Consider the following 27448-nt stretch of genomic DNA (forward strand, 5'->3'; position numbering starts at 1 on the left):
GAAACACAGGTTTACTACAAAGAATTAACCGCCGGGAGTGCTCAGTCAGTCGTGTATGACCAAAAAGCTGAGAACTCTCCACACCCAGATTGGTGAGTGGTAAAAACCTCCAAATTAGAATATATTTGCACATATCTCAACATTATTTGTAACTACATTTTAAGCATCCTATTGGCTCCTGTATATAAACAACTAAGCACATATTACCCATTGCTAATAGGTTAGAACATTTCCACAAGCCCATTGGTTAATACAAAAACCCTGTTATATTTTGATGTGCATCTCACCAGAGGTGACCTAATCATGTACCAGATAGCTCGACATCCTGTGGCACTCTCCCGCCTGCAGCTCCCCACGTTAAACCATCCCTGTGTTGCTATTGCATTTGTGTCTGTGTATGCCCGGGCCAAAACCTTTGATTTTATTGTGTACTCACCTCCCTTAAAAAGATCCCATGAGAAAGTGTACCAGATGCCCAACTCTTGGTTAATAGCTAATATTTCTGCTGTCTGCCATATTTGGCAGCTTGAATGTTCACTAGGATGCGGCAAAACATAACTTAATTCAAAATGGCAGTGACACTAAACTAAACCGGCTGAACGTTGCAGGGCCTACTTCTTGATACAAAGGTTCATAAGTGTTCATTTAATTCTCTCTGCTGTGTGTTTAGCAGCTCGAAAGCTCATCAGAGTGATGCAGAAGCAACGCCTCATTGCATATAATAGAAATACCCTCATGTTAATAGCAATCGTGCAAACAATACTTTCTCTTTCGTTGGGGGCATTCAACTCCCATATTTACACTTCTCCCTCAACCATTTGGTGTCTCAGTCTGTATTACACAGTCTTTGGTTTCACTGTGAGTTTGGTTCTTATTCTCTGTTTCAACTTGTTCCTCAGGTTTTCTCCTTTTACACAGTTTCCTATTCTGTAATGTCCCAGGGTCTTCTCCTTGACCTCTTGGAGTATAAACCCTCCAAAAAGGATCATCATCCCATACAAATCCTTTCTCTCGACTGGAACGAGTATGAGAGTTCCAATAATTATTTTCTTTTCATTCATTCAATATTAATATCTTATCTCAACTGTGACAAGTATGGGCATTCCAGTAATTGTTCTCTTTCTCTTTATTCAATGCAAATATGTTATATTTACCGGGGCGAGTATGAATGTTCTAGTAATGATTCTCTTTCTCTTCATTCAATGTCGATATCTTATCTCGACTGGGATGAGTATGAGTGTTGCAGTAATGATTGTCTTTCTCTTCATTCAATGTTGATATCTTATCTCAACTGGGACGAGTATGAGAATTCCAGTAATGATTCCCTTTCTCTTTATTCAATGCCAATATCTTATCTTGACAGGGAGGAGTACGAGCTTTCCAATAATGATTTTCAGCCCCCCCCCTGCTCTCCCACTTTCTGCATTATCTGCCATGCTCAGGCATAGCGTCACCGGAGTTCTCGCCTGGCTGGGACCTTCTCAACCACTTGTCAGATTGGCCTTGCATAATTCCCTTGACTTCACCAACAATCTCCCCGGCCTCTTGTTTGCCAACATGTTTTGTGTTGAATCAAAGGAAGTGGTATCAGCATTGTTCATGGACCCACAGGTCCACCTCTGCTCAATTGTGTTCACGTCACTACTAGTTCTCATTCTGGATGAGGACAACTCGCATCCATCCCAGCTTCTCTCCTTTATTTCCCTTCTCGATGCCTTGCATCTGACATTTCACTCCGATTCCTCTTTGGATATTTTCTTTCATCATACGTCTGAGAGCAAGTTTGTAACTTACGGGTTCTCTCTCTCGTTTCCCAGTCTCCTCCTCTTTCTTTTATGATGCTGGTGTGAGACTTCCCCGATGCAGTTTCACAGTCCTTTCTCTCTGTTTGTTTTAGGCTCTGTATTCCTCCACATACGTTTTTTATTTAATTTCAGTACATCAGTACATGTGATCTTTCCTTCAAAGGGACAATTTGATTGTTCTTCATACCTTTCTTCACTGGATGTTCTCGGATTCATATTATTGGTGTGTTTCATAGTGTGTTCCTCATGAGAACGTGAGTCCTTGTCCCTAAAGGGGGAGTCTCTCCCGGTGAAGTCTTGCTTGCTTCTACCACTAGGAAGGGTGTGGTGGAGCAGGCTCACCTCCCTAACTTCACAGGGAAAGGCTCCCCTTTGGGGAGAAGTGACGGATTCTTCTGATTCTTCACAGTGCCCAAACTCTTCCTTCTGCCTCCAGCCTACTCCTCACTTTACCACCAAGAACCTCTGCCACTTGATCTCTGAATCCTTAAACCCGTGTTTCAATCTGGTGTCCCTTGGCTTTTAATCAGGCACTAGCCCCTCCCACGTGTTCACCCTTCTCAGTTGTGCTTGTAGCAGTGAATGATGATTAATACAGTACCCGGATTGGTATGTCAGACACACATAGTTTAATACACCGATGTGTAATTGGGAAACCCTACTTTGTGCTGCTATTCAGACTGAGCCCTCGTATGGCTTTGCCACCATCTTGGTTTTCATACTTGTTGCCCTGGTACTGCCTTGGGAACCTTGTTAGTCAGTCAAAAACTTTATTTCACTGAACGCCATAAAAGTAAACATAAACAGTGGGCATAGTACACAATTAAAACATTGTTAAACCATTGGAAACATTAATAACCTCTGCAGTACATATGATCATTAAAACATAACAAGCACATTTAAAGTGACAAGTGCAAATGCATTGTTAGATGTAGCCCATTAAAGTTCATGCAAACATAGCAAGCCATTGGAAAGTATAATCCATTATTGGGTATGACACATAAATGATCATGTTCGAGGAGCAATCCCTTGCTAGTACTTGCAATGGTCATGCTACTGGAATGCCGATGGCCTGCTCCTACTTGCAATTGGAGATTCGAATCAGACTTGATGGTAAGATATCCCAGGGGGTTAAGCTTTGCTGTGAAGATCTGTCTCTGATCTGCAGGATTAGGCTCGAATCCTTGCAAGGCCAATGCAACATTTCCTCCTTTCAAGGTTGCTAAATGAGTACTAATTTAAGTTGGGTATTAATAATTTTATATAAAAATGTTCAATCAAAAGCACCTCTGTACCTCACCCAGGTCCAACATCAAGGTGGGATGATGGCAACCAGACCCCCTGTCGACCCCACCTACAATCAAGGGCCTTCGCCACAGCTCCCAATCCCATATCCCACCACTGGTGCTCCTGCCTGCCCTTATTCTTCCCCAGTCTACAATGTGTACATTAGTGAAACAACCATCCCACTCTTCATGGTGAACCAGCTGCCATCCAGCTAGGTTTGCACTGAAAAAATCCAAATCTATATATATACCGAGACCAGGAAGCCTGTAATGAATTGTGGTCAATGTGTATTCACTCTACTGTGCAACAAGCTGTCTTCTCCCATTTCCACCCCTCCATCAGGACATGATCGCAGCAGATTGAGGGACAGTGATTTATTAAGACCTCTGTGATTGGTCGATAGCTCTCCATTGTCATGTTCTCAAAACCGTGGCAGGGGTTAGTGAGCCTTATACATGTGTGCATTGTGCCCACCCTCATCAGGGAGGGCAGCTATTTACCTGGCCTGGAGTTCATTGAAATATTGCAGGTGGATATTGTGATTGGACTAGACAATGACAGGCAGCTCTGCTCTTGTTAAAATAAAGGTTCAGCGGATGCCTTTCAAAATAATGAGGGTAATTTATATGCTTAGGAGTCTGTTTCGCGGACAGGTACAGACCCACCTGCCGCATCGGCCCTTTCTGTGCAAGATCTCACGGCTCTATAATTATGGGGCACACCACCACCTACCCGACACCATGAAATTCGACATTTCATGTACCCAAAATTGGGTGCCCATATTACATCCCATATTTATGTGGCCAAAAAATTAAAAAAAAGATGAGCCAATAGTTACTTATATTTTGCAGACTCATCTTCAGAACTTATCTTCCCAGTAGACATGCTCAAACAACATTTCACACTCTCACAACTCACACCCAGAGTTTGTATTCATGAACAATTTCATGCAATAAGCAACCTATACATATATATATATATTCTCTAAAAAAAACTTTGTTAAAGGGACGTTATGGTTAAGTTGCCCTTCTAAAAACCTGTGCAATTCACTAAAAAAAACTTTGTTAAAGGGACGTTATGGTTACAAGTAAAACCGAAAAACCCCAGAAATTCGCCAGTTATGGTAAGCTAAGCAACCATAACTCGCACCACCACCATACACTGCTAAGACTAACACCCAGGACATCAATGATGACATCACAAAAGTATGTAGTAAGTCTTTAATTATTAACTATTGGTTCCATGTTTAACATTACCCAAAACTCTGATATGGTAGCATTCATTATTTTACTATGCAAAATTACAAGATTATAAATGTTGTTCTATGGTGCTTGTTGCAGCCATTGCCTATGTGTATGTATGTTTAGGTTCCTGTATTAACAAGAACCCTCCAATATATATTTTTTGATTAGATGACTACATTCTTTAATACATTAAGTAGTTCATGATAGGTCTCCTGATCACCCCTGACATGTTGTTACCAACATTATAAACACAACCACTTTGTAGGGACTTTTCATCAAAAATAATGTCATATGTGATAACATCAGTGATGTCATCAATGCTATTTGTGATTTCATCTTTGATGTCCTGAGTGTTAGTCTTTGCAGTGCAAAGTGGTGGTGCGAGTTAGGATTGCTTAGTTTACCAAAACTGGCAAATTTCTGGGGGTTTTCAGCTGTGCTTGTAACCATAACGTTCCTTTAACAAAGTCTTTTAATTGAATTTCATAGGTTTTTACCAGTGCACCCTTAATTTCCTACAACATACTAATATCATATATATACTTACCCCAATGTAGCAACATTTGTGTCCAATTTACAAAGTTTCACCTTAAAATTCTGCCATTCCCCACCTTCTAGCATCATTTCTAACACTTCTATAACACTTTCATAACTTTTTCTGTGATCATCGATGTCAGCAAACGTCTGTCTAGCCTCATTGCGGACTTTCCGGACAGTGTCACGTGAAAACGCGCGGCATGATGACGTGTCAGCGATCCCTTCAGCACTTCACGATCAGGGCCGTGCTTTCGTGCACAGTTCAGAACTGCATTTTCTGCTGATCTATGAACTTTCAACCTCAAAATGTACTCTTGCACAGCTCCTACACCTATTCTTACTCATTATCCATTGGCTGTACTAACACAAGTATGTAGTAAGTCTGGAATTATTAGCTATTGGTTCCATGTTTAACATTATTCAAAACTCTGATAGGGTAGCATTCATTATTTTACTATCCAAAATTACAGAATTATAAATATTGTACTTCTATGGTGCATGTTGCAGCCATTGCCTATGTGTATGTATGTTTAGGTTCCTGTATTAACAAGAACACTCCAATATAATGTTTTGTTTACATGACTACATTCTTTAATCCATTAAATAGTTCATGATAGGTCTCCTGATCACCCCTGACATGTTGTTACCAACATTATAAACACAAACCCTTTGTAGGGACTTTTCATCAAAAACAATGTCACAAGTGATGTCATTAGTGATGTCATCAATGATATTTGTGATGTCATCTGTGATGTCCTGAGTGTTAGTTCTAGCAGTGCACGGTGGTGGCGTGAGTTATGATTGCTTAGTTTACCAAAAACTGCAAATTTCTGGGGTTTTTTGGTTTTACTTGTAACCATAACTTCCCTTAACAAAGTTTTTTCAGTGAATTTCATAGGTTTTTACCAGTGCACCCTTAATTTCATACTTACCCCAATGTAGCAACATTTGTGTCCAATTTACAAAGTTTCTCCTTAAAACTCTGGCGTTCCCCACCTTCTAGCACCATTTTTAACACTTCTATAACACTTTCGCAACTGTTTCTGGTACACTTGCGGGAACATGATCTGTAAATACTGTTGCCATTACATGTAGAAGAGGTGAACTGCTTCAGGCACAACAAAAATGTTCCTAATCTTGAAAGAGCGGGATCGACACAATTTGGTAGGCTACACTTCATTATTTATCCATACGTTTCACACAAGAAGTTCACAAGATGGTTATAGGTCTGTTGAAACAGTGGGTGGAGGATAAGCAGCTCTTACCAGACATTCATGCAGGCTTTAGGAAGAGAAGTTCATTTCTCAACTGAGATCTTTTGAGTCAAAGGGTTGTGATTGAGGAATACCAGCGAGGTGGGTTAAATTCTAACTATCCATTTAACTGGAATATGATTAAACTATTCTACCACCATTGCTCCGAAGTGACTGCATTGTAATGTGCAGTGCTTTGCAAAACACCACAACACATATTCTCATTCACATATTTATTATGATAGACCTCATAGAAAATTCTGTAAACATTCATAGAGAACTGTTGTTGTGTTTAGAATGTTGTTGTGCATTTGACTCCCTTAGCAGAGAAATCTTTTGGGGAAACATTTTTAATCTTATCAAATTACATTACCATTATTTTGCTATACGGCATTAAAACCGTTATCCGGCCTGGCAGAAAAAGGACAGATTAGCAAGTATAGTCCCACCCAATAGATGTGAGTGGGTGAGGAGGACTGACCCATCTATTGTTTATTTGGAATATGCTTGATTTCTTGCATTCAGAAGATGGAAACCTTTTTCTCCCAAGAAGAAAAGCAGCGGAATTACCTATTCTATTCTATTCAGGACATGTTTTAAGGTCCCATTGGGACCTTGAAGTTATTCCTCGTGTCCAGACACTTGACATGAGCCCTGTGCCGTCCTTATACGACCACCTGGATGTTTCGCCACTTCCAGGTAACTGTCTCATGTGTGCAGTGGCTGAAATCCGGGGAACGGGGTGGAGTGCCCACATGTAATGTAGCAAGTGACATCTGGAGGGTCCTAACAGGTTACTGTGAAAAATGTGTTGCAGATTAGTGGAGCGGTGTGGAATTGTATATTGTATAATGAACAAACATTCAAACAAACAGATTTTCCATTTTATATATAGAGAGATTAAGCCAAAATACATGTTAAATTTAATTCTAAATCCCAACCTATGTGTGTTGTTTAAAACACTTCCTCATGGAATTTAGCAAACATGGCATGTATGTTCTAGAGATAAGCGGTCAACCAGCAGAACCTTCAAATCTAACAATACTAGAAAGGAACCACTAGAAAGAAATATGCTTGAGAAATGAAAGACCCCTTGAGAAGTGTAATCAAGCACTGGGCTTTCACCAATTGGAGAAAAGTTATTAAATCTTTGATATAACTGGCAAGTGTTTTCTCTTTATATAATGTTTCTACATACACTTTAAGTACGCCTTAATGTTCAAATCAGTGACAGAATGATTTACCGGTGAATTGTTGACAATAGCTTTTTCGTTTTTGCATTTCCCTTTGCCAACAACCATGGAAATTGACCAATTCTGATATCAAATTCACAAATCCGGATTTGCTCAATAACAAAATGTTCCACTTGAATGAGTTTTGATTGCTTCAGTTTTATTTGTGTGTATGCTTTCACCTGTCAAGGTATTCCTTTGTACATCTTATTAATTGACCAACAATCTTAAATCTTATAATAACATTAAAGATATATAGACGCTGTTACTGACATTTTAGAAGCTATTTTTCAGTATCATATTGAATATTTGTAACATTTTCCTGGTACCCTATTGAACGCTGGTACCATACAGAACACTGGCATACACACAAGTAATGTTTGCTTCATGTAAATGTTCCTTTATTTTGAATATATTCTTTAGCCAGCTAACAAGTTCCACAGCAATACAAAGTTACTGGATTGCTGCCGTACCTAAAAAAGGATCACATGTTCTTTATGTCGACTCACATTTTTTGCTTAATACTCTATGATAACTTTTTTTCTCTTATTCCAAATATTATGTTTCTATACACTTTGGCAGTTTTCTGTAGGAATTTTAGTTCAATGTTTGCCTTTTTAAAAATATGTTCTTACCTCCTCTGTTTTGCCTGGATCCTTCTTTCAACCTCTTAGCTTCTCTCCTCCAATTTCTGCCTGCATCTTTATCTGTGCCCCTTTGGCTTTCTTTCTTTTTTCATTATTTTTCTATCTTTAATGAGGAGGCGACACCAAACTACCCCCTACACATTTCCTAATGGGCCCAGCTTCTTAACTAACAATTGTATCTGCCGCCCTACCCTCTCACTCGCCCAGCATTACTTCCATAGTTACTTGCATGTCATTTCTCTTGTCTTCCCCTTGACTTCTAAATGTAACAATAGCCCTAGTCCCCTCCTTCCCAACAAGTCCTTTTAAGCGTAAGTGCCTGTTGCTGTTCACTTTTTGTCATCCTGAAATTGTATCAACTTGAAAACACATCATTCTGTTTCCTTAAGCAAGTCTTCAACATTATTGTTTTGGCCATTGGATTAAACTGTCATAAGAACTCAACATGGTAAAAGGGAAATTAGAAAAATAAACTTGTGCATTGTCCCTAAACTCACTCCATATCAAAAACATAACTTTCTCTCTAATGGCAACAATCGACAGGATTCACCGCTGCCAGACCACTCAGCCACTGAAATTCGATCAAAAGTAGATTATAGGGGATCTAAACCTTTTAAGGTCCTCTGGGCTAAAACGGGGAATCTTAAGAACCAGTAAACTGTGCTGAGCAATGGGCTACAAATATCTGTGAATTAATTCGGGGTGTTTTCCACATTTAAGTGATTCATATTGACAACAAGCTCTATTGCTTTAAAATATATTTATAAACCTTGTGAGCCCGTTTGAGAATATAGGGCCTCATCACGAGCTGGGCGATACCCCGACTGGGATACCGGCCAACTTTATTTGCGTTACTACCCACCCGTCCAGCGGTATTACCTTATTCCCCATTGGGTCCATTGGACCCAATGGGGAATTTCTGGTGCAATTACCGTCGGCAGTATTACCATATGGTAATTGCGCCGGAAATGGGCATTTGTCTGGAGTGTTTAGCCCCAGCTCTGAGCTGGGGGTAAACAGGCCATACTCATGATTGGGCAGACCCTTAAATGTTGGGGTAATCCTGTTACCACCGCATTTAAGGACTACCACCCAACTCGTGATGATGCCCATAATCTTTATACAAGTTCTGCCTTTGTCCTAAATGGCAAACTTTTTGCAAAAACCCAGGCAACAATTTACTGCAATATCTTTTTCTCGGTGCAACTTTTTAATTAATCGTTACCTTTTTGCTCCATAATCGACCCAATGAAATTATAGTGAATGATGATTATTTCTGTTATGCAACCTCATTCTGAATGAGGCAGCAGCTGGAGAACACAAGGTGCCTGAGGAATTCCCACAGAGTGCACAAACACTGCACTGGAGTTCTCACATAGTGTCCCTACACTGTGCAGGAACCCCTCATGCTCTGCAGGGATTATGATTCTGACCACCGCATACCAAATATTGTGTTGCAGCAGGAAATAGCAAGCACGATCCATGGACGGAATGGAGCATTGATGCCCTGTTTGCCATTCCATCCGACACCACTGATTTCTTCCGTGCTAATGTGCACAAAGCAGAGATCATATCGGAGTCAATGGGCCTCATTACGACCTAGGCGGCCACGGAATGAACAGTGCCGGTAAGGGATCGCCACCGTTCATTCCGAGCCGCCCTATTACGAGGTCTGCAGCGGGTCTCACTCTGGAACGCCTGGTCAGACCAGGCATCCTTAGCGGGACCCGCTAGCAGACCAGGATGCTAACAACAGGCAAGTCATTAACGGGCCCGTTGTTTGCATCCTCCCCATTCCCATTGAGCCCTATGGGGGCTCATATGGGAATGGGGATGTACCGGGTCCGGGTCCCGTGAAAGGGATTTACCGGGCCCTCCAAGGTCAGAATGGCCCAGTAAGTCCCCTTTTGCGGGACCCGGACTCGGTACCCGGTATGGGGGTAGCAATGCCGCTAAAAGCAGCATGGCTACCTCCATACTCATAATGAGGCCCAATTAATGCCTGCAGTAAAAGGCACAGCCTCCTAGATGTATCCCGGATTCCCGTGCACTTCACGGTATGCATGCAGTGACCCCATTATGCATTTACACACTGAACTCTGGGAACATTGTGATGGAGCAGATGTGTGCTTTTTCATGGGCTCATCAGAATGAACTTCATAGTAATGACAACCTTGGGGTGATCAAATGCCACTTTACAACAAAGAGCCTTCACAAAATGGCACCAAAAAGAAACATAACACAGACACTGTAAGGCAACCCATTCCTTTGAAACATATTACAATATTAAATAAGTCACTTAGGACTAGCACCTCTGCACATTTTCCAGGTTATTTCCCTGCACGTCTTCCTCTCTCCTTCATGCACATAGAAGATTTCACTCCTGGCAACCTATGCAGAGTGCCCTTCTGAGATTGGCAAATTGATATCTCCCTAATGCCAAGGCAGGGCTAAAGCTTTGCTATGCGTGCAGGGTCGATAGATACACACACGCTGATGGCATACAAGACAAACCAAGGAAGGTCCACCAGCAGATAACTAAATTAGCCAAGAGGTGCTGCTCTAGGGGACTAGACCTCAGATCCATTCAAAGACTCCAAAAACAGGCAGCGACTAGCATGCAGCTAATCTCGCCTAAAGGAGCACATTAACCAGACCTATCCAATGTTTTATTGATATGATATGGCATTTATAACGGCGGATTGGCGGATAGGCTGCATTGGTCAATAGTTAACATTTCTTCATGCCCTCAACACACTTATCCAAATATTTCCACATTTCGTGCCCAGAAATTACCCGGCTGTCCAACAGAGTTTATAAACACTAGACCTCTGTTCAAATGAAATGGATGCACTATTTAATGAAAGTGTTACTACATGATGTGAATTAAATAAACTCAAAGGACGCTAACTTTAATCACTTGAACGCAAACAAAATACTACAGTGTACACATGTGCAGTGCTTGTGGCAAATGTTTTAATCCTTTACCAAATCTTTTCCTTATTATGTTTTCAGGATCTGCAGAAGTGCACCACATGGGAATAAAAGTGGAAAAGGGCAATCATGTCCCAGAGACCAAATTCCAGCTGTATGAACACTCGGGCGAGGAAGGCCTCTGTCAGATTATGCCATATCAGCTACAAACGCTTGACAAGTGCCATTTTAATACCTCTCTGCCGCTGGTGATCATTGTCCATGGATGGTCGGTAAGGGCAGCAGATTTACTTGGAATTTTCATTTGTACGCATGTCCCACATCTGTTCAAAATCAATGAGTCCAAGAGATTCTCTCTCGTGTCTGGTGCTCTGTCTATGTCTGTGAGGCATCTTCTAGAATGAGCGCAAGATTAGAGTTTTGACCGAGTCTTGAAAAAAAAAACTCTATCTGACTCATTAGTCAGCAATGTTGGAAAGGAATGGACACACATTTAAAGGGCCATACATTCAAGGCATACAAACATTATATTCCTCTCAATCTCCCCTCCCCCGCGCACTTTTCCCACACCATCACCATCCCAAGACCCTTAAATGTGGAAATTCCTACCTGCTCAAACAAACAATGGTGTAGGCTGATGACCTCAGCAATAACGCTGCAACACACACCTTCGTTTCCTAGCAAGATCCTTCAAAAAAGGTACAACCATCCATTTTCAAGCACACATCAACATTGCAACCCTTGTACAGTCCATTCAACAAGGCTTCAGTCCCAGATGCAGCACCGAGACAAACAACATACAACTGTTAGATGGTGCTCTGTGCACCCTTGACAAGAGACAGCCCTCCCTCCTGGTACTCCTTGAACTTTCCACACCATTCAACAAAGGAGATACCTGCATCAACCTAATGCAGAACCACTAGATGGTGCCATCCTCACCCTTCATGAGAGACAGCTCTGCCTCATTCTCATTATAGCATTCCACACAGGAGAGACTTTCATCAACCCCTTGTAGAACGGCATTGCAGAGAACACCCTACACTGGTTCATGTCTAGCTGGGAGGCTAACATCATTTTGTCTAAATGGATACCTCCAGATCACTACCTTCACTGAGATCCATCCTCTCCCCATGATCTCCAACCCCCACATGGATCCTTTGGGAGCCATCCTCACCATCCACAACATCCATGTCTACCAGAACGCAGACAATACACAACCTTTCCTGAAAATATCATCCATTGAAAATATCCACCAATTTAAGGCCTGTCTCGGCTATATCCAGACGGGCATGTTCAGTGCCTCATTCAAACTAAACCCCACCAAGACAGAATGAAGTCCCCTTGCCAATGCCACCAAACACCACCACATCAAGATCTGGCTAACCACCATGAACCTTGAGTGCTTGACCCCCACTGTTGACAACTTGCAATTCCACATAGACAACCACCTCTTCTCCGAAACACATATAGTGAAGAAATCTCAGTCCAGTACCAGGTAAGTCTAGCTACCAGACACTAACTGCAAATCCCATGTACAGGCCCTGGTCCTATCTCACCTGGGCATTGCAGCCAACCTGGTCACTGGCCTACTCCCCACCACCATAATGCCAATAAGAAGCGACCTATAGGCTGCTACCTGCACTAGCAATGATCTCAGAAAATACAACTGCATAATGCTTTCACTCATCACACCTCACTGGCTACCCTACCGCCATGCATCATCTTCAGAGTCAGCTGCATAATGTAAAAATCAGTCATCATGCGCACTTCTTCCTACCTAGCAAATGACGTCACCAGCTTTGGTGACCACTAGATAACCTGGTTTCACCCTTACCAGGATCATCAGAGTAGTATAGCCTGACAGGTATGTAGTTGTCTGCAGCCTTGAGAAATGTCTTGGGTGGATTAAGCTCAAATGGATAATTCTACTTTCACATGTCAGGTGAAAGTTTTTTTTTCCACGTCTTTTTAAACCCACCGTAACTTTGCTGGTGTTTGGTAAACATGACCCAGTGCTTCAACCACAAGGCCGTCAGCTATTACTACACTGATGATCCCTAAGCAGGGTGAATCTAGGTATGTGGTTGTCTGCATCCTTGAGAAATGTCTGTCTTGAGTTCATTAGGCTATGTATAAAGCAGCACTGCCCTGTAAGACAAAGACCATTTTCTTGACCAAAAGGCTTGCACTTGGGCTAATGTGCATAGCCCCAACACCTTGCTGATGTAGTTCTGAACTGGAGGGAACTTCCAGCGATGGCTACTAGGTGGAGTTGATATATATGTGTATGTATGGCGGTTGCTGCACTATAGTTAAGTTGAATATCAAGTTCCATAGGAAACCCGAAAAATGAATTGCTAATACCTTTTGACTCATACAAAGGATTTGGCAGAAGTTTTGCAGACAAAATTGTACTTAGGCCTCGGAGGCCCCACCACCCCAAACCCCCAACCCCACCTCACCCACTGGAACATTTGGGAAAGATTAATTAAAAAATAAAGAAGTTATTAAGAAAACAAAATAACGCAGTTTCGGCCTAGTACTCATTCATTTTCCCTTAGAGGAAACAAGTCACATTTTTGCTGATGTGCACAGCCCAAACTGCTGGACGGTATTAGACCAGGTATGAAACAACTTGGGCAAGAAGTGTTGACTCAATTCCTGGAGGTCTGGGGGGGAGGTCCGGGGGGGAAGGGGGGGTCTGGGATCATTGCAATGTTAAATTGGGGAGTTGGGTGGGCTGGGAACCAAGTTCAGAGTTCGAAAATGTTGGCATATTCAGGGTTATTTTTCATATTCAGGTTTTTATTTTTACATATTTGGACGGGGGGCATTGTAACTTTGCTGCAACATCTCTCTGGCTTTGCGCACATGGCTTTCTGTCAGTGTATACTGATGACAGACTTAAGGGGCATGCAGTCATCTCCCAGTTCATCCGACATGCTTAAACTGAAAATTCTGACTGTATGGCGGAAAATTCCCACAGCACATCCCCTAACTGGCATTGCTAAAATGTGGTCCCTGAGCCCGTTAAAACCTGTGGGTGAGGCTAACATTTTGATTAATGAGATAAATCAATTCCTTGGATCGTTTACCGTCCCTGCTCACCTGTATCCTGGGAGCGACACAGTAAAAATGAAAGTTCATAAGTCAAATAAGGATGAACTCACCTCCAGCAACAGTAACAGTGCAGTTGACAATAGCCCGCTGCGCGGGGGGGGAGTGGGGGGGGGCAACAGACATGATTGACATCTTGCCAGGAGGTTTGCATATGAACCTGTCCCTGGCCAAGGGTGGTTTTTTTCCAAGTGCAGCTGGAGGGGGAGCCAACAGGATGTTTCGACCTGAAACCAGTGCCCGCTGGTCACCTCTGATATTTCTGACTCTGTACGATATGGATCTAATGGGGGTGATGTCGTAGCCGGGTTAATGATGGCTACCCATATCCAGTGCCCCCTGGTTACTCAGAATACCCCTGATATTGTACTAGCCACTATAAGTCCAGGCAGAGCTAAAGCCATGCCTATGTTGGATTTCCCGGGCGCGACCTTTGTGAGCAGTGACGAAGATACTGACCCACAAGGCGGGCCATCTGGGGGGAGCAATAATCATAATGGGGACTTCAGGGGCGAAGTGACACCACTGTCTGACAAACCCCCAGGCACTCTGGGTGCCAACAGCAATATTCAGCATTGTTCTAGCCCCCCTTGTCAACACTCTACCGTGGGGAAAAGGACACCTCCCCCCAACCCCCCGATTTAGCCGGCAAGGGGATATCAGCAGGGGAGGTGTATAAGTGCAACAGTGTTTTAATAGAGCTGGTGTCAATAAAGAACTTACTGCTAACCCTCATTGAAGCACTAGGAATGGGTGGGTCTATGGAGGAGCAATTAACCACGCCGGAGTGCCACAAAGATGGTTCCAAACAACCAGTGGTACAAAACCCACGAATCCTGCTGTCTGTCTAAATAAGTCTGGTTCCAACCCTGTTCAGCTGAGGCATATTATTAATAGACAGAGAACTCACATTAGCTGCCTCACAGAATGCAAACGTGCTCATGCATGGATAGAGACAACCAATTGGAAGGAAGGAGAATGCTACACATACCGTAGCATGGATAGCGGAGGCAGATTGGAAGCTAGCAGGAAGGTGTCTTTATCCAGACAGACTGAGATTAGAAGTGGGATATGGTTTTCAAATAGTGTTGCCATTATATATCAAAGGAACAAATGCCTGTGGTGTGTGATATACATATGCTCACTAGTAACACAGTGAAACCTTGAATAAGACTTATATGAAGATCATACCATGAGAAGGCAATCACTCAGAAGGGCTGACAATTTTGAAAGGTTTAGGGATTGGCAATATTGAGAGGTTCGGCAATACAAAATTAAATTAGATGCCCAGGATCACACATTGGTGAAGGGGTGAAGCTGGGATTTGTGCCAACTCTGCAATTTCTGCATTTCAACACTTTCTTTTCCAGTTCTTACCATGAACTAAAACAATCTCATTTTATAAAAATAACAGACTTGGAAAGTACACAAATCACATTACCAAACATGGCCATTTTAAAAATAAAATATTATAGAAGGGTGTTATGAAGAAGGGGAATGAGCCTAGCTTCATTCTCTCCATCGTCGATGTGCTTTAACAAATTTAATCTGGATGTGTCTTTTGTATTTTAAAGCTTTAAGTACTTCCAAAACATGCATACAAACCTTTTACTTTTACCAAAAAGCAAACCGTTTTTTGTGTCAAACAAGCAGACCTTAAAATATGCTTGCCTGAGTCCCGCAACATATGGTCCGCTCTCTTCTGTCTACCAACCCTTCCACCCAAATGGCCTACATAAAAAGAAAGATCAAGTAATGGGCTAAATGATTGCAGCAGCATGCAAGAAGGCAAACCTCACAGAAGACAGCACAGTAATTTAAGATATATTAGATGATTTGACCAGGATCACTGTATCGTCTGCTGTTAAATCCAGGATACAAACATGAACGCTGTCGTTCCATAGTCTTGAATTTGGATACTTATTCACCTCTTGGACTAACAGTTTATGCCATCCTTGGAGGCGATTGCCTAGGTTTTACAACACACTATCTGAACAAACCACTTTCTAGACCTTCACCATACGGATGATATGTTAGTTTTTATAGCAACCCCTAGCTAGTACAGGTACATTGCTGATAATAGCAGATGTTGTTCTGCAAAACCAAGTACATATGCAGGCAGGTTTACAAACTTCAGACATAGGAAAGGCTCAGCCAGCCTTGTCGGAATGTGATATTCTAGTTTTGCATATGAACACATATCTCTGCAATGGGGGATTCAACCACTGAGCTAACTTCTGAACCATTGTGGCACTCAATTTATCAATATGTATTTCACCATTGCATATTGCACGTGATCAACATAATTCCCCCAGGAAGGAAAGAATGCTACATAGTTGTGCCATAAGTAACAGACAAACTATGTATACCACAGTGAACACAGAAGCAATACATAATGAATTGATCAAGGCAGAGTGCACGTGCCTAAACAAAAGGCAATGGGTTTAGATCCTCAGCAGCACCCCATAACACATCCCGATGAGGGCTATTTAAGACTGGTGAACAATGGAATCTTTCTTCTTCAGATCAGCTAGACTTGTGGGGCCCCCTCCAAGGTGGGGGCCCTGGGCAAGTGCCCCTTTTGCCCTCCCATAAAAGCGTCTCAGAGCACAAGATCATTTCCTTTGCAGCTTGCAAGGGGGAAGAAGGCAAATTACAAATGAAAGCATCATAAATCTCACCTGAAAGGTTTGCCATTCTCAATGAAAACATGGGATGAAAGAAACCAGCTGGCTTGCTTTGCAACTGGGTTTACACCTCGGCCAGCCATTATGAACACCACATGGCAAGACGTTGCAGGCCAGTGCTTCAAGCAAATAACAGATACTCCAGTAAGGAGGAGGAGAAAAGGTTACCTAATGACTGTATTTATGCACCAATGTCATCTTCTTCTCTACACACGAAATCAATTGTTTTGGGTCCAGCAGGTGCAACTTACGCCTTCCCCCCTTTTGGCAAAAACCCAGAAAGAAGAAAGCAACCATTACAGTTACAAGTAAAGTTGAAAAATATTGAAGATCTAGAAAACCGATTCAAAACTTGGAGGATGTAGAAAATGTCCAATCTAATAGCGCCGAAAACGGGCAGATAGGGACGATTGTTACCTCCAGCAAAAAGCTGGAGGCAAAACTCCCACTTTCTGCCCAACTCCAGATTGAGCGGAGCGTTAAATGCGGCGGTAACGCCGCATTATACTGCTTCGCCCAACTCATGATGAGGTCCAAAGTCTGGTGGCTGAGACCGGGTGAAGTGAGGGGTTGCCCTTGTGAGATTTTTGATGAAAGCATACTGCCTCACCAAAAATGAGGAGCACATGAATGCGTCCAGGCTCTGAGGCCCCTATGATTCCAAAAGAAAAGTAATAGGGCCTCATTACAACTCAGGCGTTAAGGGTTAACGCCGTCGTTAACCCTTAACGCCTGATTCCGATTTTAACGGCTGCTTTTAGCAGCCGTTAAAATCCATGGCGCTAAACCACCTTGGTGCTAATTACGCCACCGTAATTTACGGTGGCGTAATTAGCGCCTTCCCCACTCCCATTATGCCCTATGGGGCAAAAATGGGAATGGGGAAGGGTAAAATGGGAAATGGGGATTTACCGCCCCACTCACCTTGGAATGGGGCGGTAAATCCGCCATCCACCATGGTGTAAACGTAGTTTACACCATGGTGGTAAAGTTGGCGTACTTAACGCCTGGGTCGTAATGACCCCCATAGTGTTATTTCTGGATTTATCAAGTTTAAACCTCATCTAATGGACAAACCTTTAATTTCCATCGTAGAAACCTTCAGAATGAACAACATAGGATCTGCATGTACTTTCACTTTTGGTGTAGGCTGCACTGTAGGACACAGCTCATAAGACCACAAGCGAGCAAGAAAGTCACTGGGTCCCTACACAAACGCACACCACGGTATGCTGAGGCCGGGTCTCACTGGACACTGCCATCAAAAACATGGGAGAAGAAAACCCCCTGGAACCAGGAAGAGATGCATTATTCAGATGAGGTCAGAGGAGGTGTAGAGAGCGGGCCAAGAGACCAGTAGGAAGAAGAATAGTATAGTGTATAGTGGTGGCGATTTCTGGAGCAGGTATGTGCTGGTTTTGTAAGCCTACGTAGTACTACGGTTTGAGTGTGCCTGGAAGGGTAACCCGTGTGATTAGGAGAAATAGTGTAAGGTGTGACTGCGTAATGACTGGACATGAATGAAGGTTGAATGAACATTGGGAAGGGTAGTGTGATGAATCTGATGATGTCATCACTCCTTTCCCGGGCATAGCCTCTCCTCATGTGGCTAGGGGACAGCAGCCGCTACCTGATCCTGACCCTGGCGGTGGCTATTTGAGGGAGGATTACATGGGGGGAAGCGACCCTCAGAGGGATGACACAACATCATCAGGTGAGACATGGTATCCCCTTTTCCCTTTTAGGGATAACCCCTATAGAAATGTAACCACACACAGAGCCTGGTTCCTTCCCATCTGCACACTGCAGCAACATCAACGTTGCTACGCTCCCAACTTCCACGGCAAATCCAACCCATCTCTTACTGTTGCCTATATGCCAAGAGAACACATACATAGAAGATATCTGTCTATAACGACTCAATAATACAACATGTATTTATTGGATGCAATTCCAATTGCCAAAACAGTTACTATGCTTGAAAGTATAAGTGCCATATACATTTCCCAATACAGCTGTTTGGTATGTAGGTCTATATATTGCACTGTGACCTTTTTCCAATCAAAGTATTTTTGGGCAGTGCCACAAAGCCAGTACCCTGGCTTTGTCAATAGGAGATAGGAACCCCTTTCAGCTGGGGGTAGCAGGCCTACCATGGGGAAATCCAGAGACAGCCTTACCACAGAGGCGGATGGAGGCCCCTAATTCCTGCCCCACCATGCGCCAGTATGTATCTGTGTAGTACTGACTTGCATCATCCAATACCTAGGAACCAACATGCTGGCAGAGTGTTCTCTTTTAATGACAGAAAACCCCAAATCCATGAGGTAATCCAGAGAAGAGAAGTTGCAGTGACCCCACGCAGCCCTGTAACCAGCACAATGAACACAAACAACAGAACAGGAGAGAGAGGTCACTCTTGGAATTACCAACGTATGTAGCCACCCTTGATGGAAGCAGTGTCGGAACAGCTGAGACCAGAGCGGGAGCTCATAAGCGGCTCAGCCGCACAGCACATACCAGCATCGGGTACTCGAGAAAGAGTTTCCCTCAGGGCATCTAGACCACCAGGAGCTTGGAAACCCTGAAATTGAACTATACTTACCCTATGGGAATTCCAGAAGGGGACCCCTCACACAAACTCATGAACCAGGACAATGCACAGCACGGGCTGCCATTGTAGACACCCAATGGCCACGCATGGATAAAAGGGGCAGGGCTAAAACCACCATTTCAAGCTATTCTCAAACCTTCCCGACTCATTAAACAACAGTACCGGTAAGCTTGCGGGTAATGTTGTTTCCAGACCGGCGAAATAGGAGTTCTTCTCGCGGGAGCCTTTGAGCCCCCTCTGACCTGGTGGGCTGAAAGGCACCCGCTCGCAGACCTTGACGGACGCACCGGCACCATTCATGAATGGTGCTGGTGCATCCGTCCTCCCCATTCCCATTGAGTCCAATGGGACTCGAATGGGAATGGGGAGTAATATTTTCAGGCCTCCGGCAATGGGCAATTACTGGGACGGCCGGGGCCATAATGCCCCAGTAAGTCCCCATTGCCGGGCGCCGGAAAAAAAAATGACTCTGCTACCTCCGGACTCATGATGACCTCTATGTTCTAATTGGTTAGAGATAGACTGTCAATTAGGCAACTGGGAGGGGAATGAGAAAGCCCCTAGAAAACAGGAAGATGTGGCTTATTCAGATGAGGTCAGAGGAGGTGGAGAGAGCGGGCCAAGAGACCAGTAAGAGGAAGGATGGTAAAGTGTACGGTGGTGGCGACTTCTGGAGCTGGTATGGGCTGGTTTTGTGAGTGCAGGTAGCACTACAGTTTGAGTGTGCATGGAAGGGTAACACGTGTGATTAGGAAAAATAGTGGAAGGTGTGGCTGCAAAGTGACTGGACTTGAATGAAGGTTGAATGAACATTGGCGAAGTTGGAGTAGTAGTTAGAGGGTGGAGTAGTAATTGGAAGTTGGAGTAGTAGTTGACGGGTGTCATAGGAGTACGTGAGTGGAGGAGTAGTTGGAGAAGGCAGCTCTGTGGTGGAGGGAAAAGTATTGTAGAAGAGTGAGTAGTAATGTGGAGGGAGTATGCATGTGGATGAGTAGGGAGGGTCGCCGTGGTGTAGTAATATGAAAGGGTGGAGGCAAATTCTAGGCAGAGTGGCAAATTCTAGGCAGAGTGTGAGATACCAGAAGGACAGGGAGGGGTACAAAAAGGCAGAGTTCGAACTGGGAGGAGCATGAAGGAGGAGAGTAGGAGACAGAAGACCATCAGATATTGAGAGTGTGAGGAAGAAGTGGGGGGGGGTCTGAAGGAGGAGAGTAGGAGAGAGAAGACCATCAGATATTGAGGGTGTGAGGAAGAAGTGGGAGGAGTCTGAAGGAGGAGAGTAGGAGACAGAAGACCATCAGATATTGAGAGTGTGAGGAAGAAGTGGGAGGAGTCTGGAGGAGGAGAGTAGGAGAGAGAAGACCATCATATATTGAGAGTGTGAGGAAGAAGTGGGGGGAGTCTGAAGGAGGAGAGTAGGAGACAGAAGACCATCAGATATTGAGAGTGTGAGGAAGAAGTGGGAGGAGTCTGGAGGAGGAGAGTAGGAGAGAAAAGACCATCATATATTGAGAGTGTGAGGAAGAAGTGGGGGGAGTCTGGAGTTGGAGAGTAGAAGAGAGAAGACCATCAGATATTGAGAGTGTGAGGAAGAAGTGGGAAGAGTCTGAAGGAGGAGAGTAGGAGACAGAAGACCATCAGATATTGAGAGTGTGAGGAAGAAGTGGGAGGAGTCTGGAGGAGGAGAGAAGACCATCATATATTGAGAGTGTGAGGAAGAAGTGGGGGGAGTCTGAAGGAGGAGAGAAGGAGACAGAAGACCATCAGATATTGAGAGTGTGAGGAATAAGTGGGAGGAGTCTGGAGGAGGAGAGTAGGAGACAGAAGACCATCAGATATTGAGAGTGTGAGGAAGAATTGGGAGTGAGCCAGAAGAGAGAGAGTTGGGCTGAGTATCTGAAGGCACAGGCCCATTTCCCTTTAGAGAACTAATCCATTGATAGAGTAGGGAAAGTTAGGATGCCCCTGAGGGAGTTAAGACAGATAAGGCCAGGACCTTTAGGTCAACACAGCAGCTCATTCAGACTAGCATACTGAGGGTGAAACAATCAGTGTCTGCTGATGAAGGGCTAGCAGTGTCTGGGTTAGGTATGAGGTATGTTTAGACGAGAGAGCGAAAGAGATGTGTGGTAAACTAAGCCTCCTTCACATAACAGGAACACCAGAAGGTAAGTCGTTTACATGTAGGTTTATTCTCTGTAGTTATAAGGTAGAGAAAGCACCGGGACACCCATCCAGCCCAGCACATTAGGTCCAACTGACACCAGTAGAACCCAGCACTCCAAACATCAATCAACACTCCACATGGAATGTTAGTGACATCACCACACCATCATACCACACATAGCCATAATCAGGCCCAAGCACAGATTATGACACATCTCCCTCCTTACCACTGACACAACACTAAAGCCATAATAGAGACCCACCACAACCGCACTATTGCACAACCGCAGTATTGCCAGAAAAGTTATGACCCACCAGTAGAACACAACACTTTGATTGAAACACTGCTCACCAACCACCAAGATGAAAAATACCCCAATTGTCATAAAGAAATATACAGCTCATACCAGCTCAGACACAACTCCCAACTGAGCCCATCCGCTACACCACAATTTCTAACCAAGGTCTTAAATGGAAAACACCAAAAACTAAACACAAACCCCAGGCCCGCCCCAAAGCCTGAACACCCACTCAGCTATAAACCCGCTGAAGAACAACAACAAACAGAAGGAACCAAACAACAAATCCTTCCCCGGTGGAGACCCCACACACCACAACCAAACTAACCCACTCGACTTCTAAGCCCCACACAGACATGTGGCCACCATGTCTATGTCCAACTCAAAAACTCCAAACTAAAACTCTGATCCTACCGCAAGACATCACAGTACCACACTATCCGCAAAACATACGCAGACAGCACCTCACTGCCCCTTATAACCACCAGACAGCACCTCACTGCCCTTGACCGCCAGACAGCACCTCACTGCCCCTTAAAATTACCAGAAAGCACCTAACTGCCCCTTAAAAAATCAGACAGCACCTCACTGCCCTTGACTGCCAGACAGCACCTTACTGCCCCTTAAAATTACCAGACAGCACCTCACAGCCCGTAAAATATCAGACAGCACCTAACTGCCCCTTAAAATATCAGACAGCACCTCACTGCCCTTGACTGCCAGATAGCACCTCACTACCCCATAAAACCACCAGACAGCACCTCACTGGCAGCACCTCACTGGCCCTTAAAATAACAGACAGCAACTCACTGCCCTTGACCACCAAATAGCACCTCACTACCCCATAATACACCAGACAGTACCTCACTGCCCCTTAAAACCACCAGGCAGCACCTCACCGCCCCTTACAACCACTGACGGCACCCCAAAAATAAGACCAGGGGACATGCCCCTACGAACAAACATAAAACATCACAGGACAACACATAAAACCCTGCAAAAACCAAACCAGATAAAGTCTATGGCGCCAAAGTCCCTGCGCCAACCCCAACCTTTCCATAACTTGCACAGCAAATAAATGCAAAACAAGTGCAGGTAACATGGCGCTAAAATCCTATTGCGCCAACATGTCCACAAAATGCAAGGCGAATAAATGCAGAGCAAGTAAAAATGACATGGCGCCAAAGTCCTCGCGCCAACCCCACGCCCACATGTCCATATCCACCCATCCTGCAAATAAAAAACATTGTATAAAATGCCAAAAACATTACCACTGCCCATGGACCCTGAACCCACAAGTAGATACCTGAATGCAGTAGGAATATCCTAACGTCAGGCCACCATCATGTACACAACAACAGTAAAATAAAACTCCACAGGCATTTAACAATTAACATTTACCCAGGACCCAGCCCACCATGCCCATCCTAACCCAGAGGCCACAACATTAAACAACAATAATATTGACACAGGCCTCCCCGAACACCCACCTTACTTAGATCATTGATAGTCCTTCAAAAGGATGCCTTAGCCCACTGATCTGGATCCAGCGCTCGTCTCCTTGCCAATCTTCTTGTCAGATCACCTACTAGTGGCTTCCACCATCTTCCAGTGCGCACATAGTAGATGCCCATTATTCCAGATACGATCACCGCGCTTCCCACACGCTGCAATAACAAACGTCTTCCTGCAGACATACACTCCACGCCCTCCAGTTGTGCTGAAAAATCACTTATTCCAGGACTGCCCTGTCTGTTTGTGGAGCACACAACCTTGGCATGTGTCCCAAACCTACCGTTGTGCTTCTCCGCAACACAACAGCTTCCACCTCCAGCGCCTGCAAAACACTCATGAGGAACGTTACATTCCAAAGGAACGTTGTCACAACATTCAACTTTGCATTCCAGCTGATAATGCTGGAACGCCAGGACTCCTCCAAAAGACACCAACGCTGGGCCTCCTCCATTGGATGCCGGCCCTCCACTAGCCGATGCACAACGGCACCGAAGGAGCAAGATCCACTACCTGCTTAACAACTCCAGCGTCCTCCATAACGCTGCTCGTCCATTGCTGCACTGCCCTGCACAGCTCGCTCCTCCACCTACCCGAGTCCACAGAGAGACAGGCCCACTCCATGTCGCAACCCCTCCCAGGCCTACACACACCCGTGCGCAGAAGGGGCCGACATGCAGGTATGGTGCTGGCTGGCTGCTCCGCCGGATCAGCGCTGGACAGCTCCTCCTCTGATTCTACAGGGGCCCGGCTCTTTAAGCCCCTCCGCAGCTAACCCAGCTAGCAAAAATAACGGCCGCACATCAGGCTGCCTAGGAAGAACTCAGAGGGTCCTCCTCTGAACCTGTTGAGCTCTTCTATGCCCTCCTCCGTGGCGACCTCACGAGAGCCAATACATAGCCCTCAACCTCTGAGGGAGCCACCGCAGCCCCCTCCGGCACCTCTGCTGGACACTGTATAGCTCCACTGAGACGCACACTGAGTGCCACTCCAGACCATGGGCCTCCTCAGCCCAGCGCCGCCTGGCAATCCCACCAACGTGCTCCTCCAAAACAGGTCCCCCAGCCTTAGACCTTCACTGCACCGCCCGGCCTGCAGCTTCCCGTTGCTGGATGGATGTCAAACTGGAAGGCAGCACTTCTCACCCACTGCCCCTTCCCAGCAGGACGTTCCTCGTCGCCAGTGTCGTAAACTAAGCCTCCTTCACATAACAGGAAAACCAGAAGATAAGTAGTTTACATGTAGGTTTATTCTCTGTAGTTATAAGGTAGAGAAAGCACTGGGACACCCATCCAGCCCATCACATTAGGCCCAACTGACACCAGTAAAACCCAGCACGCCAAACATCCATCAACACTCCACATGGAATGTTAGTGACATCACCACACCAACACTCCACATAGAATGTCAGTGTCATCACCACACCATCATACCACACATAGCCATAATCAGGCCCAAGCACAGATTATGACAAGATGGCCCTAGGGCCTGGGCAATCTAAAATAGAAACCCTTGAACCTTCTCAGAGACTTGGGTTGTTTCTTGGGCCATCTGTGACAGAGGATCAGGAACATGAGAACCCGACACATTTGCCCAGATCACACAATTTGATCAAGCAAAAGAATTGGGATTAGCCATCGCAGCTCATATTTCCGAGGACGAAAACTTTACTACTAGACGATATCTCCTCTCTGGAGGGGACACTCAAGTTTGCATAGACTGTACAACTGCCACCTTAATTATCATCATCATATCTTCCTGCTAGCTGACAGTATCACTTGCAAATAACGCAGCTATATTAAATTCCTTATATATTGCTTAAGCTATCATTTTCCCCAAGCGCCCAAATTTACATAAATGCATATTGATCCATCTGGTCTACAAATCAGGCCCTCTGAGCAAGGATATCAGCAAACTGCATTTTAATGGTCCCCCTAAGTACCTACCTTCTAAATCTTTGTTAAAGTGTTCACTACAAAGGCTCAGTTATATATGAGGTCTAAGCTTTCCTATATCCAATTAATGGCCTATGGATGCAATTCAAAATGGGGATTGCACTTGCACACTATTTCATGCTGTAATGTCCTAGGGCAATTGTGGCACTGTATTTGAACTCATTTTCTTTTAAGAGTGATTTAATGCAATTTGCTCTCTCAGTCGAGATCAAGAAATGACCTGAAACGCAGTTTCTTAAATCAGTGAAGCACTTTAATTAATGTCCGGTGCTTCCCTGGGGGAGCGTTCTTTTTCAGGTTGATGGCATGCTTGAAGGATGGATTAGGAAAATGGCAAGCGCTCTGAAATACCACAAGAAGCAATGCAATGTGGTCATCGCTGACTGGCTCTCATTGGCACACCAGCACTACGCCTTTGCGGTGCAGAACACCCGCCTCATCGGTCAAGAGCTGGCAGAATTTATAGAGTGGCTGGAGGTAAGGAGCCATGTCTAAATAAATATAAGTAACAATGTACTAGCCAATCAAATGTATTTTGCTAAGCATGTTGTTATGGACGAGGGATCCACTGAAGACTGGAGAGCATGCAAAGGTGCATAGCAAAATGGATTGAAAACATAAAAGGCCAGGCTGGGGTCCAGGGTAGTCCTTCTTCTGTGTCCTCCCCAGGTTTGCTCATGTGGCATCTGGGCAACGCATTCACCGTCTCTGGGATTTATAGTTTTCCACACTTCTTCAGCGCCTCAGCAGGTTTTTCTTGCTTGTCACCAGGTTGGTCAAGATTTCACATAAAACCTTCAGGAGTCGCAGTTCGACCTGGCAACACCACCCCGACTGACCTAGGTCATTTTAGCTAGTGTCAGGCATATGGCAAAGGTGTGCCACCGGGTACTGCCACGTTCCCCTCCTGTTTAACCTCTTGGCCTATACCCATATGGATCATAACTAGGTATCCACTGAGAAACCACCCTTCTCCTGCCCTCTTCTGCTTTCCTTCTCCTCCTCTCTTCTTTCGGTATGCCGTTGTTTTAACAAAGTAAATTACTTTGAGGTACTTTACTTCGAATGTAATTACTTCGAATTACTTTGTGAGGAAGTAATTGTGTACATCTATTTAAGGGTTACAGGATATAAGGGGGTGGGAAGGGGATGAGATAGGGGTGCTAGTGAACGGGGAAGCGGGACCATGGGGGCGGAACCTCCCCATAAACAAATGTGAACAAAATTGTAAGAAATTACAACGAAGTAAAATACCACAAAGTAATTAAATGTCTTCTAATAGTGTAGAACTCTTCTCTCATCCTCGACTAGTCTACTCTCTCTGCATCTCTCCTCTTCTCCAATCTCTCCTCCTCATCTTCATGCTCCCATTTTTTTCCTCCACCTCCCATCACTCTCTCTCCTCCTTTACCTACACTCTGGGCCTCATTACAATTTTTGTGGTATCCTGCCGGTAAATCTGGCAGGATATCACCCAAACAATAATACTGTTACTGGCACTTCGAGTGCCGGAATTACCATCATATTCCATGTGCCGGCAACAGTGGTAATTCCCCATTCCATGGAGTCCGACTCCATGTGGGAAATGGCCGGCATTACCGGCACCGGTGGTGGACTGGCCAGAATTACCTGCAGTTCAGATCTGCCGGGTGAAACCAGAATTTTTTGGGGTGGAGTGCCAGAATTACCAGGATCTCAAAGCTGCAGGTAAGTCCGGCCACCCCACCACCAAACTTGTCGTTTGGTGGTGCAGGAAAAGTGGCAGTACTGCCACTTTTCTCCCACACTGCCAAACTTATAATGTAGCCCTCTCCGTTCTATTTGCTTCTCCACCAACTCTCCCTTCTTTTGTACTCTCCTTCTCCACCTCTTTCACCCCCTCCTTCTACTCTTCCTCTTCATTCTCACAAAGCTATTTCTACACTGCATCTATGCTCTCCTGCTTCTCCTCTCCACAAATCCACACTTGTGATGCTCTTGGATTCCTAACTCCCACACTGTCCCTTGGTGCTGCTCCCCAATTACACCTAAGGGAGGAGGGGGGGGGTTGGGCTATGGCGTTTAATGGGCTGAATGTGACCAGCTCTGTTTGCGGTGTGAGCATGACCTGAGATCGGATACTGTTTACACAGACTACAGAATTGCCAGTTAACATTGGT

At 44.6% G+C, this 27448-nt stretch overlaps 1 protein-coding gene across 1 annotated transcript in view; it reads left to right on the plus strand.

Annotated features, from left to right (window-relative positions):
- LIPC (lipase C, hepatic type) overlaps positions 1 to 27448 on the plus strand; it is a 766064-nt gene that overhangs the window by 476297 nt on the left and 262319 nt on the right. Inside the window, exons 4-5 of the mRNA XM_069624353.1 lie at positions 11021 to 11211; positions 25587 to 25766. Of these exons, the coding sequence (XP_069480454.1) occupies positions 11021 to 11211; positions 25587 to 25766 (371 nt within the window). The remainder of the gene's footprint in view (positions 1 to 11020; positions 11212 to 25586; positions 25767 to 27448) is intronic.

This window comes from Ambystoma mexicanum, chromosome 11 (assembly GCF_040938575.1).
Source record: "Ambystoma mexicanum isolate Mex_15411 chromosome 11, UKY_AmexF1_1, whole genome shotgun sequence".
In the NCBI taxonomy this organism is placed as follows: domain Eukaryota; kingdom Metazoa; phylum Chordata; class Amphibia; order Caudata; family Ambystomatidae; genus Ambystoma; species Ambystoma mexicanum.